The sequence below is a fragment of the Leiobunum rupestre genome, chromosome 9 (genome assembly GCF_980474605.1).
Source record: "Leiobunum rupestre chromosome 9, qqLeiRupe1.1.hap1, whole genome shotgun sequence".
NCBI lineage: Eukaryota > Metazoa > Arthropoda > Arachnida > Opiliones > Sclerosomatidae > Leiobunum > Leiobunum rupestre.
The window spans coordinates 25,664,296-25,679,337 of NC_143392.1; the positions used below are offsets into that span (position 1 = coordinate 25,664,296).

General features: G+C 37.0%; 1 protein-coding gene across 1 annotated transcript; it reads right to left on the reverse strand.

Moving 5' to 3' along the window:
* Positions 1 to 1,563: 1,563 nt before the first annotated feature.
* LOC149926992 (hypoxia-inducible factor 1-alpha inhibitor-like) lies at positions 1,564 to 3,890 on the reverse strand. Its single transcript, XM_090158109.1, has 7 exons — positions 3,710 to 3,890; positions 3,229 to 3,476; positions 3,021 to 3,169; positions 2,888 to 2,954; positions 2,733 to 2,811; positions 2,382 to 2,660; positions 1,564 to 1,984 (listed from the first exon to the last, which is right to left on the reverse strand). Exons 1-7 carry the CDS (start codon positions 3,800 to 3,802, stop codon positions 1,940 to 1,942), a joined length of 960 nt encoding a protein of 319 aa, XP_090014235.1. The 5' UTR covers positions 3,803 to 3,890; the 3' UTR covers positions 1,564 to 1,939.
* Between the last annotated feature and the right edge of the window lie 11,152 nt (positions 3,891 to 15,042).

Here is a 15,042-nt window from a genome sequence, read left to right on the forward strand (position 1 = left end):
AAATGATTTGGGCCAATGTGAAGAATTGAACATCAATTAACTATTTTACTTTTCCGCGTATTTGGACAATACTTGATGCGTTGAACATCAATTAATTATTTGGGCCATTGTGAAGCATTGAACACCAATTAACTATTTTAGTTTTCCGCGTATTTGGACCATACTTGATGCGTTATGGCTAGGTAATGTCCTCTAGGTCGCGTTATAGGCGGCCCATCGTGATAGCAAGAATGGGGTTGGGGTGGCGCCAATAGTCTGTTTTCAATTGCACAAGTTGAAATTCAGTCGATAAGAACTTTTCTTACCCTCGCAAATGCTTTGAAATTGTAGATTTTTCACACGTGTTAACGAAGTCCTTTGGGCTATTTTTAACAATAGGTACTTTGGTTTTGTTTATTGTTTTCGGGTTTATGTTACTTGATGCGTCAGGCTTGGTGCTGTCCTCTAGGTTGCGTTATAGTTGGCCCATAGCTTTTTTTAGTATGGGGTTGGGGAGGCGCTGCGCGCCCCCAGCGCTCGAGCGAAGTGAGTGCGCGGCGCCGTTAGGCGCCAATACTTAGAGTACATTCGACGTTGTATAAGTCACCATCACACAGAAGTCATAGTATGGTTAAAAAAAACCTAAAATGCGTTGAAATACGAGAAAAATTCCCAACCCTTAAAAGTTAGTACTGTTCTGCATTTCAGCCTTTTCCTTTTTCGTCATCAGTCCTACGGTCTCCAAAACGTATTAAAATCTAGACATTTAAAGAATCGTCCTCCTCATCAGTCCTACGTCATCAAATAAACAAACAAATCTCGAAATATGTCGTATTTCCCGTTGTAAAAATTGCTGGCAAGTAACAATTTTACATTGATCATATCTTTTTAAACAATAAATTGTGATTAAAACTTTTTGCATTGTTAAGTATAGACTACACTACCACTACAAATTTCATTTTCAGTATTATTCCTTAGTACACACCAAACATAAAGTTTGCTTTCACGTGTCCTGCTCTATCTCGGGAGAAAAAGTATAGAACTCACATTAAACTATTGTCGAAAATGCGTTAAAATTGACGGTTTTCAAAACGCGTTAACTTAACTAATTATCATTTGCGGTTACTAAAAAAAATACCTTCGCACTCCTTACACACTGGGCTTTCATCTAAGAAAATAAAAAAACAATAAAAGGAGGGGGGGCTGTTCTTCACTTTTGCCCAACTCCTGCGTTGAGTTTGCAAGTTCTCTCCCCACGTATGGTTTAAGGGGTTTCCCCTTCCGTAAAAACTTGTTGAGGTTAACAGTAATAGTGAGTGTAGGGAGCTATTGACTCACGTGGCATGAAGGGCTTTACCCTCCTACGCATGGTAACCCGGCCCCCAGAACTAATGGCTTAAAAAGTCGCTCAATGACTTAGGCCTAAGGTGGTGCCTTGGGTATTAGCCTAGCTGATTATTATTATTTTATTATTATAGATACTTCTCTAGTATGAGTAATTATATATTTCAGCTAATACCTACCAAAAGGCACGATTTGATATTTCTTTTTAATTACAACTAGCTTAAATATATGTACATCATTGTAGAGATTTTAATATAAAGTTTTCCCAAAACATTATTTAAATCTTTTGACAACTTAAAAATTAAACCTAACTTTTTAGATTTATTTTGGCATTTTTTTTACGCAACCTTAGGAGGGGGTCATTTGAAAAAATATTATACACTTTATTACTGATATATGAAAATTAATCAGCAATTTTGCACAATACTTCTGCATTTTTCATGGATTTCTCACAATTTGTCTGGAATTTTTAGTGATTTTAGAGTTTAATCAAGTGATTTTCTTATGATTTGATTATTGTGACTCCCTTGATAAACAAATATAATTTTTTTTTATATAAATTTGTAGGAATCTAGCCCAATATTATCAGCGCCTTTTGTTTTTGCTAATATCGAAATCACGTAAAACGTCCCAAGACCATAGCTTTCATAAAAGGGCCAACCTGTAAAAGGTTTTTGGTTACAAAATTTATATTTCTCTTGCCAGATTCAACAAGAGCGTTTTCCATTGGACTGCTCAGAGAGCTTTCGGATCGCCCGGAAAAAAACTTTCCATTGGGAAAAAAAGAGCAGGTTCACATCTTCCATTGGCCACATCGCTCCGTCTCAGATAAATTATAGATGAGGTGCCTCGAGAGATGGAGCAACTTTTTCAGATTGCTTGGATAGACAATGAAATATGAACTTCATATATTTTTGCTTGACTCTCGGAAGTTAGTTTTTCTTTAGGAGCGCCTCTACCTAGCACCCATGCGACCTCTAAGCTAATGACATGATATCAATCTTCGAGCACTTTCAATGGAAAACACTATTATAAGCTTTGCTTGTGTCAAAACTCACCTCATTAGGATCTTTTAAAGTCTCAAACAATATTTTTTCAATATTTCTCATAATAGCCATTTTTTGATGACCCGTCAAAGGATAACTTATTTTGTTTGTGGGGCCACCTTTATACCAAAAGTTAATTGAAATGGAATAGTCGGATTTTGGCATCGACTCTACGTGATGCCACCAATACATGGGTAAATATAGTACATCTCCAGGACCAAGGATGGCTTCAACAGGCCTTGCTTCTTTATATTTTGGAAACCTTTCGTAATCAGGATTCTCATAATCTACCTGTAAATTAAGATTTTTTTTTCAATTACACATTTTATAAAAACCCTAATGTTATCAAGAAGTTTTATTTACTTGACTCTGGCGATCGTGAGGATGCCATACAGGATGTGGGTAAAAGCATTCATACTGATCAGGGTGATATAATAGAAATCTATATAATAATTTATTTATTAATGATATTATAATTATATATTATTTAAAATATCATTAATAAAATTAAAATAAACCTTTTATTCCCCTTAATCTGAGCAAAGAAGTTATGCTGTTCGTCATAATGAACAGGCGTGACGCAGCCTTTGAATACATCAATTTTGCCTTTAAAGATTTGATAAGGAAATACAAGATTTATTTACAGCTTACCTTCCCCTGATATTAGGAGGAGATTGGAAGTTAATTTCCCCCAGTTGCTTTCTTTTTGTTTACGCGTAATCCAACCCCAATTGAAAGCAATGAAGTCCTCCACCACAGGTTTAGCAACAGAATCATTTAGGGGTTGTTGCAAGTAAAATCTTAAAGTAATACTCATTTACATCCGCAAAAAACCTTCATATGTTTGCAGATTCCTTACTTAGGTTGACCAGGTTTCCAGGACTTCAGTTTTTCCACAAAATCCCAAATTTTCATCTCAATTTTGGTTGTTGGTGGTGAAAAGTCGATCTTGGCTTCTTTGGCTTTAGTATCATCGAAATATTTAAATTTCCCAGAAACGGATTGGAAAACTGTGTATTCTCCATTGCCTAGATTCTCTTCCAAATAATCCAAATCCCATTTGAGAGCCGAAGTTACAAGTTCAGTGTCAGTTAAGATAACAGGTTCCTGAAATAAAGAATGAACATAGTAACGCAATTATTGAGAAATTCCAAATATTAAAAGTTAAATTACGCGAAAAGGTAGAAAACCCCATAATAAAAGGGAGCAAAAAAGCTAAACCCTAACAAATTTATAGTAATGATAAAACTTACGAAATACTCAAACTAATAGGTCTTCGAGAATAAAATTAACAAGTGTTAATAGACCGAGGCTTAATGGCCAGAATAGAAGTTACTAACCATATTCGCAATTAACTCGTCCGCTTTTGGATCCTGACAACTCATTCTTGGAACAGTACCGCCTTTTACAATACATTGAGTATTTTGAGCCATTTTAAATTATACTTTTCATAACTAAATAAAAATGTGTAAACAAAAAAGTTGTGTATCACCAAGTTGTGTCAATAGGCCAAAACTATTCGATCGCTTTGGGACGAAAAGAGTACACCTTTTACCCCAAACTACCAACTTCCTCCATACTATAACAGCGAAACTGTATTTTGAAGTTGCTCGCTATTTCCTAAAAATTTACTCCAAAACTAGCGAATAGTTTTCGCCTAATATCAAAATTATAGTAAAAGAAATGGCTTCTCATTTCTCCATCTCCTAAATTGAGTAAATTCTACCCATAGAAGGTGGTTTTTTTTCGCTTGTCTGGGGACAAAAAGTGTACCCTAAAACGTTTTATTCGCCTGTTCTCGGGGTAAGATTTACCCTGTCCCGAATTTTGTTCGCTTGTTCCGGAGTATTAGGGTTACACTTTTTACTCCTCCTCGAAAGGAGATGTAGAGGGACTAATCAAGTTTTGTCGTCTGCTTAAATTTCGTTTCACGAAAATATGATGGGAAAATTTTTATTAATAACCTTTAACCTTTAAAAACTCTCTTTCTACTCCAACTCGTTTTTTTCGTCAAGACAGAATTGTAGTAAAATGACGTCATATTGCTACACTTTTTAACCTGCTCAAAAAACCCAGAACAGGCGAAAAAAAACCACCTACTGATAGAAAAGAAATAGAGGGAAGATTACCGCGTTAAGGCACCCCCGTTTTTGACCGGGAAAATTCATCCCCCACCGCGCATGTATGTAAGCGGAGATGGGCAGAATTTGCAACGCCATCTATCCTTCCTTTGTGTACATCAAATGACAGTTGATTTTCAAAAGGGCATAATGTATTTCATTTCACCGCGGGTCGATGGCGCCACGTAATCTGCCCATCTCATGGCTTCCTACATTGGCGAAAAGGGGGTCGTCACTCGCGGTCAACTTCGCCAGATACAATAGTGCCTCTATTTCTTTTCTATCTCTATGGTCCTACCCCCATCAAAGATAATTTAAACTCGTACCCTAGATTCGAATACTGAGAGCTATTATGGCACGCCAAACCGGACAAAATTCTCAATTGGTTGTTACTAGACTCAATCTAGCGCCAACATAGTCAAGACGGTCGCGTCGATATACTCGAGCCTCTCGCGTCGACATACTTAAGCCTCTCGCGTCAATATACTCGAGCCTCTTACGTACTCAACATAGTCAATTCACTCTAGCGTCGACATAGTCAATTCACCCTCGCGTTGACATAGTCAATTCACTCTCGAGTCGACATAGTCAAAACACTCTTGCGTCGACACACTCGAGCCTCTCGCGTCGACATAGTCAATTCCGGGTAATCAGTGCGTATTGTAAGATGTTTCAATATTTAACGTGATTTTATTAATATTTAAAGCCGGTTTCGGGAATTTCTATGGAATAACATGTTGTTTATTAAATTAAATTTCGTTAACTAACAATGTAAAATTTGTATGACATTATAATTATCAGTTTTTCTTGTGACATAATTCCAGTATATTCAAAATACTGTGAAATTTCCATATATTAAAACATATTTACTAGTGGTCTATAATATATGTTTCAGTCCAGTTACTACATCATCTGTCACAAGAAACTCATGGTTACATTTATACATCAAACGTCGGTTGGTTCGGGTTCAAGAGTAATAGCGCGAAATTCGTTCAAATTTGAATAGCAAAAAAACGTGGGGCGCCCGATTTCAAAATAGTGAACAATGGCGACAAGGGTTTTCTATACCTAATCGATTGACGTATCGTTTGTTTGTGAACGAACGGCGGCGGACACCTACACTGTACGTGAAAAATAATAAGCTACAATACCTATATACATAAGGATTGTGTGTAAAAACATAATAACAATTAATCAGAAGTTCACAAATGTTTTAACCAGAACCAACCGACGTTTGATGAATAAATGTAACCATGAGTTTCTTGTGACAGATGATGTAGTAACTGGACTGAAACATATATTATAGACCACTAGTAAATATGTTTTAATATATGGAAATTTCACAGTATTTTAAATATACCGGAATTATGTCACAAGAAAAACTGATAATTATAATGCCATACAAATTTTACATTGTTAGTTAACGAAATTTAATTTAATAAACAACATGTTATTCCATAGAAATTCCCGAAACCGGCTTTAAATATTAATAAAATCACGTTAAATATTGAAACATCTTACAATACGCACTGATTACCAATAATGGGAGTACACAAATTAAATCTGAAAGCCCCAGAATGACTGTTATTGAAAAAAATTGTTCGCTAACTATTAGATCTAACAATATAAATAAATTAAATTATCGCCTTAAAACTTAAACGTTCAAAATCATTCGAAAATCAACTGAAAACTATTTTCTCGAACTTGGTGAAGTTCACATTTATCTTGGATAAGTATGCCAATTCTCCTATTGTACCTTTTAGTAACACCCGGAATTGACTATGTCGACGCGAGAGGCTCGAGTGTGTCGACGCAAGAGTGTTTTGACTATGTCGACGCGAGAGTGAATTGACTATATGTCGACTCGAGAGTGAATTGACTATGTCAACGCGAGGGTGAATTGACTATGTCGACGCTAGAGTGAATTGACTATGTTGACGTAAGAGGCTCGAGTATATCGACGCGAGAGGCTCGAGTATATCGACGCGACCGTCTTGACTATGTTGGCGCTAGATTGAGTCTAGTAACAACCAATTGAGAATTTTGTCCGGTTTGGCGTGCCATAAGCTTTCCCATTGACGGTTTTGTTACGAAGCGTTTACCCATTTCCGGCACGTGACCTCAGAAAAATCGGGCTCTATCGGTTGCGGTAAGGCGCAAACCACGGAGCGAATTTTTTCTGAGTTCCACTGGGACGTGGGTAAACGTTATCGGCAAGGCGCGAGAGAGTGATTTCGAATCTAGGGTACGAGTTTAAATTATCTGTGCCCCCATAGAGATAGAAACAAACCCCTGCGCCTACAGTTATAGAGCTACTAAAAAGCATACCAGCATACTTTGAATACCAGTTAGCCAAGATATAAGCGAACTTAGCTAATATTAGAAATGTGTTTCATGTGGTGTTTTCAATATTTAACTATTATAGATTATTTTTTATTGATTAAAAATTAAGTTTACCTTACTTGTATTAGGGTTTATTATGATTCCCGCTAATGTTAAATTTAATGCATATCGTTTTCACAAGGCTAAGGCAATATTCGAAATCGCACACCAACAAGCCGTCGCGTGGAATTCGTCTCCAAGCGATCCCAGCCAATGTATATCGTTTTCACAAGGTTAAAGTGTTCAGGCGGATTTCTTTTGAAATAATTAATTTTCGGTCGTCTTCGATTCTATTAGCGTCGATTGTAGGGAAACCTCACTGCTCAAAAGTGATTTATTTGGTAGACCTCGATATTGTCTGAACAACAAGTTTTTCCCAGGAGGATCAAAGTGGATGCGAGTAGTTTTCATCTTCCTAGGTTTTCCATTGCCTAGCTTGGATTCTAGTCATGTAGGCCTAATTTATCTTAGTTTTCCGATTAAATCTGGCCAAAAGAAGTTCCATTCCAGCCTAACGTGGTATAGTTTGAAGATCATGTTAATTTTGTTATCATTTTACAGAGAACGACCGACTAAACCATGCCTTTTTTCAGGTTGGTGCGCCCTAAACCGCGAGTGGGCTGAATGACATCTTTGAAGAGATGCTTGAGAGGTGCTTCGGGGATAAATGTCACGAACTTTCTAAAATTTAAAAACGTTCGTTTCGAGATGAGGAGTTATTATCCTGTCTACCAAAGAGTCTTATAATGGAGCGAGCGTGGCTATACGTTTGATGTTGCATACATGTTCAAACCTTGTTAGCCATTCAGTTACATCCTCATCATGCGTACCTCGGAACATCGGTGGAGAGAACGTACTGCCCAGGGGCGGATTAACCCTCTCGGCGCCATTAGGCACAGAAAAATTTGGCACCCCTTGGAATTGGTCAACTAAGGAGGGGGTATTTGTTTTTAATAAATAAATAAATAAATATATTTTAGTTTCCCCAAACCTTTTCGGCGTTATTTTGAGTAGGGGCAAGCCAAGTACATGGACCATGGGGCTTTATCAGAGGTTTGGCGCCCCTATAAAAATGTCGCCCTAGACACGTGCCTACTTTGCCTAATGGTTAATATGCCCCTGGTACTGCCTCGTTTCATGGTAGTGTTGAGGGCAACTATCACTGCTTGTAATTCAGCAGTCATGGTATCGTCATCATGCTTTTTGAGTGTCATTTCGTCAATTAGTTGAGGGTGGAGACTGGCTTTTTCCTGGCTTCGAGTAACAGGAACGTTAAATTTTAAGAACACCTTGGAATTATCCAGAATAACTCCTTTATTTCTTGGTTTTATGAGCAATTATTGAAAAAATTATTTCGAAACCGTCTTCAATTGCTTGAGTTTCGGGGTCAGTTGCTGGCTCTTGACTGGTCGGGGCTTTATTTTTGACTGGTTAAACTGGTGGGATTTGTCTTTTTGATTTGGTGGCGGTTTCCAACCTTTAGATTTGAAAAATACGCCAATTGATATTTGTCCAAAATAGAAAATCCTTCTCTCCTCTCCCGTGATACGTTTTTCTAAATTCGTTAGTTTTTCGTAATCAGCTGGGTTGGTCGTTTCCGTTGACGACAGTGTCGTGCCCAGCTTTTTGTGTTGTTGATGGTACTTGTTCCTTAGTTTTCTATGTTTCCGTAGGAGATTATTGGCGTTACGAGCGGAATTTGGGTTATGGCTTCGCGGCGCTTCAGTCAGATCTGGAGTGTGGAGTTTACTTTTCTGACGGCGGTTACAGCGCTTAGCTTCCTTTGTCTTGATACGAGGTGACGTCGTTGAAATAACCGAAGATGGTAAAGTTTGGTCGGAGACTTGGAGTTCATCGGTCTTCGTTAGGTCAAAGATAATATAACTACTTACCCTAGATTCGAAATCACGGCGTTTCTCGATAGCGCGTTTTCTCGTGAGGCTTTTACTGAGTTCGCGCCAGAAGTCGGAAATATCGGGGTCCATAGCAGGGTGAGAAATAAGGAATTTCAATAGATAACCCAAGATTATATTACTCACCTTTAGTTTTCTTTCGTTTAGAAACATTTTTAGAGCTACAGGCATGATCCATTATTGTTTCAAAACAATATAACGCAAAAATATCTGGTATCTTGAAAACAGCAAGTCAAAAACCACGGTGCAATTTTCACTAAGTTTTACGTTTTAACTAGATGTCGGTAGCCCTGCCAGCTCCATGGAGGCAGTTTTTTCCGACTTCCGCCGGGAACTCAGTAAGAGTTATATTATCTTTGGTTAGGTCAATCTAGATGTCCCTGCTGGATGTGACTTCATGCAGTGTTGAGAAATGACGGCATTTAGAATCAAATGTTAAGAAAGTATGAGACGGTTTCTAAAAATCCTTAGATCCTATTCCCAACCGTGAAACCATATGTAACATAATTACTCATAAGTATGCCTATGTATAACATTTCCATTGAAAAAAATTCAATGAGGCCTTGTTTCACGCGGAACATTCATTAAGTGGACCCAAAAATGCAAAAATGCTTATAATCCTTGCGCTATTGAAAAGGTTACCAAGGAAACAAAATCTCGTGATCGCGAGACACGAGCTAAACTTGACATGGGCAAAGCCAGAAACGCGTGAGGAATTCTCACTAACTTCCGTTTCCAATCAGTAACGTTGATGACGCGTATTTCGTCACGGAATTGTAAGTAACGTCATTTACGTCATATCCCGTGAACAAGGTTTCATTAACGAAAATACTATTATGGCATACTTATGAGTGATTATGTTACATATGGTGAAACTAATAAAAAAAAAAGCTTGGCATAGACATCAGGCCCTGTCTCTGGGCATTGAACCGTTTAAGAGCGAAGGCGTCGGTACTCTCCGCCCTATCCTAATTACACTGGTTATTTATATCGAGTGTGGGCGCAGCGGGGAGGTCGGAACAGGACAAACAATTTATTAAAAAATATATTTACAAATAAAAGCTTATTCATATTTACAGATAACAAGTTGGCAAGCCAAAATATACCTCTCCTCGGAAAAATTGTCCCTAGTGGTATTAATCTCTCGAGATAACCCTTAAAGATATATCTCCGCAATTCAGAGTTATTTATTAAAAACATACTCCCGGTTCAATCCCGCACGGTATACATTTTAATTATAATTAAAATAATTGAGACGAAACAACCGAGTATAATTTATTCAGAATATTAAAAATTAAGTAGTTACAACAGTGAGTTAGACGTACTAATACGATGCACAAATGAATTTAACCCTATTTACGGTACAAGTTTATCAGTTAAATATAATACGAAGCCAATTTTAATGAAAGAAATATCTACAGAGGGTATTTGTATTTTTCTCGCTTACGAAATACTTGCCGCATCTTTAACGCTCATTTTATTTCAAATTAAACATCTTAATCAGTCGAGAAAACGTTTAAAATAAATTACGAAGTAATGACGACCCAGTTAAAAACCAGACCAACATAAGTGTAAGCGCACGATGTATACAACTCGATAAAAATATACGACTGAAAAAACGAAATAAAATACAAATAAGACGAAAGATTTAAAATTAAAAAAAAACTGATCCTAATAAAACGTGAAAATACCCTCCACGTCACGCACATTCGAAATACGCATAAGTAACGTTATACTATATCCAGTTTAAAATATTAGAGTATCAAAAAATAAAAATAACGAATAGAAAAATACACAATAAAAACCCAATCCATCAGACTTCAGAAACAAAACTCATGGAAAAATATTATAACGCAGTCAAGCAATCAGACTTCAGAATCAAAATAATTCATAGAAATATATTATAACGCAGTCAAGCAATCAGACTTCAGAATCAAAATAATTCATAGAAATATATTATAACGCAGTCAAGCAATAAATTAGTTTAAATACTTAGAAATCAAGCAATAGAAAATATAATATCAAGAAGCGCAACACCTTACCATTCACAAATACGATTTTTCACGTTATTATAATGAAACCGGATAAGCTTTTGGGCATGACTTGCGCTCTTAAAGGTTCCTCTAAGACTAGACGATTTTGCGGGAAAAAGGAAATAAACTTAAAAAATAGTAGATACAAATATCGAGGGGATGATCACTCCGCATAATCGGTGTACAGAGCCGTACCTTTGACTGTACTAATGGGATTACGCGTAATCTTTGAAGTCCCTGCCTTTGGCAGTGGTAATCTAAGTGTAATCCAGTGTACAGACTTTCTAAGAGTGGTTAGCCCCTCGACAAATATAAGACAGAAAAAACCCAACAATACCAAAGATTAGACAAAAAAGAACGTAATCTCGATCAGTTAAAAAACACAACAAAAAGCGTATCCGAAAAAATAAACCTACTGACAATTAAAGAGTTTAACAATGTCATTGAATAATATATTACAGATTTATAACACAACGTAAAAGCAAACAATAGGTGAAAACTATGCGCTAGATTTGGAGTAATTTGTATAATTTCAAAATACAGTTTGGCTGTTATACTATGGAAGAAGTTGGTAGTTTGGGGTAAAATGTGTACTCTTTTCGTCCCAAAGTGAGCGAATAATTTTGGCCTAATAACACAGCGGCAACGAATCAAAAACACAGCGGCAACGAATCAAAGTCCTAAAACCACGCTCCCGGTTCAATTCCCGACGAAATAAAAACAAGTTTACAAAAATAAAAAAACAAAGTTCAATAAAAGATATCCACAGATATTGTATTCACCCGTTTAGTAAAAAAACCCGCCTTATCATAATGGTTCCTTTACTTTAACATTTTTCCTAAGGAAGTCAATGGCTCGGCGGTGGACTATCCGCGTGTTAACAATGTGACCCGAGTTCAATTCTTGATCACGATCAACTTTTACATTAAAATACTTAATTATTTAATAAAATATAAGAATAATATAATTTATAAATATTTAATTAAATATAAGATTAATATAATTTAATAATATTTAATAAAATATAAGATTAATATAATTTAAGAATATTTAATAAAATATAAGATTAATATAATTTATAAATATTTTATTAAATATAAGATTAATATAATTTATTAATATTTAATTAAATATAAGATTAATATATTTATAAATATTTCATTAAATATCAGATTAATATAATTTATAAATATTTAAAACGTTCTAACTTTGTAAAGGACATTCGCCAAAGCGGTTTTTTAGAAAAACAACGTAGAATAACAAGCGTTGGTGGTTGAGTGGTTAGAGTAAATCTGTTGCACGAGGCAGACCCGGGTTCGTTTCCCGGCCGGCGCTAACAAATCGCAAATTAATACTAAGACGAATACCGTGTACAATTGGTGGAAACCCTGCCATTGGTCGTTGAAAGGTTGCATAGCACTCGGTCCGTCCCAAAGTCATTAAGAAGAAGTTGGAGGTAAAACGCCCGTACAGACTCCACAACCATCATAACACAAACACCACAATCTCAAACCCATCCGCAAAATAATCCGTTAACGCTCACCGTCACACGGTGGTTTTGTCAACACTACGAAAAACTGCGAACGCAGAGACATTGCGTACATTGATTAACCTTTGCACGGAAAATGCGAACGCGTTCGCAGGGCAGACAGACACGGTGATTGTATAACAAGTTGGCAAGCCAAAATATACCTCTCCTCGGAAGTATGGTCCCTAGTGGTATTAATTTCTCGATACGACCCCCAAAGATATCTCCGCAATTCAGAGTTATTTACGAAAAACGTATTCTCGGTTCAAACCCTGCCCGGTGTAAAATTTTAATTTTAATTTAAATAATTGAGACGAAACAATCGAGTTAATTTATTCAGAATATTATAAATTAAGTAGTTACAACAGCGAGTTAGATTCACTAAAACAATGCACAATTGAATTTAACCCTTTTTACAGTACATGTTTATCAGTTGAATATAATACCAAAGATAATTTAAACTCGTACCCTAGATTCGAAATCACTCTCTCGCGCGTTGCCGATAGCGTTTACCCACTTCCCGCCGGAACTCAGAAAAATTTCGCTCCATGGTTTGCGCCTTACCTCAACCACAGCCAACTTCGATCACGCGCTGCCGCGCTATATCGCGGCAGCGCGTGATCGAAGTTGGCCGTGCCACAACCGATGGAGCCCGATTTTTCTGAGGTCACGTGCCGGAAAAGGGTAAACGCTTCGTGACAAAACCGTCGATGGGAAAGCTCTCAGTATTCGAATCTAGGGTACGAGTTTAAATTATCTTTGATAATACTAAGCAAATTTTAATGAAAGAAACATCTACAGATGGTATTTGTATTTTTCTCGCTTACGAAATACTTGCCGCATCTTTAACGCTCATTTTATTTCAACTTCCAGTTGACGTTGTGACACATACCGCATGAAAAAGACCAATGCCGTCCAACTTCCAATATCATATAATGACTCGCACACCCAAGAAATCATTGACTGCGTTAGAAATCGTAGATATCCAAATATATTTACTAGAAGCAAAAACCTTACCATCAACAAAGCACAGAGAGCCACTTGACTAACCGCCAGCTCTTAAAGCAATTAACGTTAAATTATCTCCTTTGAATTAACACAACTATATATAGGTCGTTAAGAACACCCGTAAATAAATAACAAAAAAAACTAACAAAGTGGACCACCCACAGGGTCTACCCTTTAACCCTCTAATCTCGGCTGACTGCGCTAAAACAAGATTTAACCTTTAAAAAAACCAGATTAGGCCTTCATAAATTCATTAATAAAAAAAGACTTTATTACCTATTATGCTTACGATGCCTGTCTTAATTTCAGTGAATCTAAGCAGCTATCGGTGGTTCTGTGGTAGAGCGCTCGACTGCCAAGCCGAATGGTCTGGGTTCGAAACCTGGGTGGCGCATTTGATTTTAATCAATAGAGAAACGCTAAATTAGAATTACTTCGATGCAATAATTTCAATTTCAATTCTATTTCAATTAAACCAAAATTTCGTACTCTATTAAATACGCTTCCGATAAAGTTGAAGGTCTAATTTTCAATAAGGCGTAACAAGTGTCGGTGGTTCTGTGGTAGAACGTCCGCCTGTCAATCAGGAGGTCTCGGGTTCAAATCCCGCCCGATGCGATCGCAAATTGATACTAAGACGAATACCGTGTACAACTGGTGGAAACCCTGCCATTGGACGTTGAGAGGTAGCATTACACTCAGCACTCGGTCCGTCCCAAAGTCATTAAGAAGAAGTTGGAGAGAAAACACCCATATAAACACAACAGACTCAACATGCACAACCATTAGAACACAAACACAACAAATTCAACACTCACAACCTACGCATAAACATTACAAAAACGTAATACACCAAACCGTCACGACGGTGAGCGAAAAAACACCATCCAAACCAAACCGCAAATGCATCCGTTAACGCTCACCGTCACACGGTGGTTTTGCCAACCCTTTGAGAAACTGCGTACGCAGTGATTACACTTTGCACCGAAAATGCGAACGCGTTCGCAGGCCAGACAGACCCACAGACCCACAGACAGACACGGTCGTTGTATAACCCCTCCTAGGGGCCTTTGTCCCCTCGGAGAGGTAAAAAGTCTAGATGTTATGTTTTATCTTAACAATATGTAATAATTTTATCAAAAGTTAAATTTTTTAATCGTGTTGTATATAATACCATAAGCCTATAAGTCCCCATAAGCAAAGGTCTAGGCCAAATTTTTGACGATCACATGGAGTAAATGGTAAATGCAGAAACACGAGGTAAGAAAATATTTTTTATTTAGACTTGCTGAGACGCTAACTCAGTGTTTGCAAATATTTGTACCGAGGAACCTTATGGATCCGCGAGGTGGTTCAAGAGTTCCATGGAAATATTTAAAAACAATAACGTGTTTCAAGTTGTTGGAACATCATACGCAAAAGCATTTTAGCTCAGATAGAAAATTATTCAACGATTAAAATGGTTTAAGATATTTAAAATGGAATCCACGCGACGGCATGTTTGTATGCCTTTTCTCTTCCCAAGTATGCTTTTTCTAATAGCCCTAAGCGCATTAAGATTATTAAAAAATTGGCTGGGATCTAAATGCACGCGACGACTTGTTGGTATGCGATTTCTCTTCGCCGGTACATTGCCTTCTAAATATTTAGAAGGCAATGGCCGGTATGCGATTTCAAATACTGCTTCTA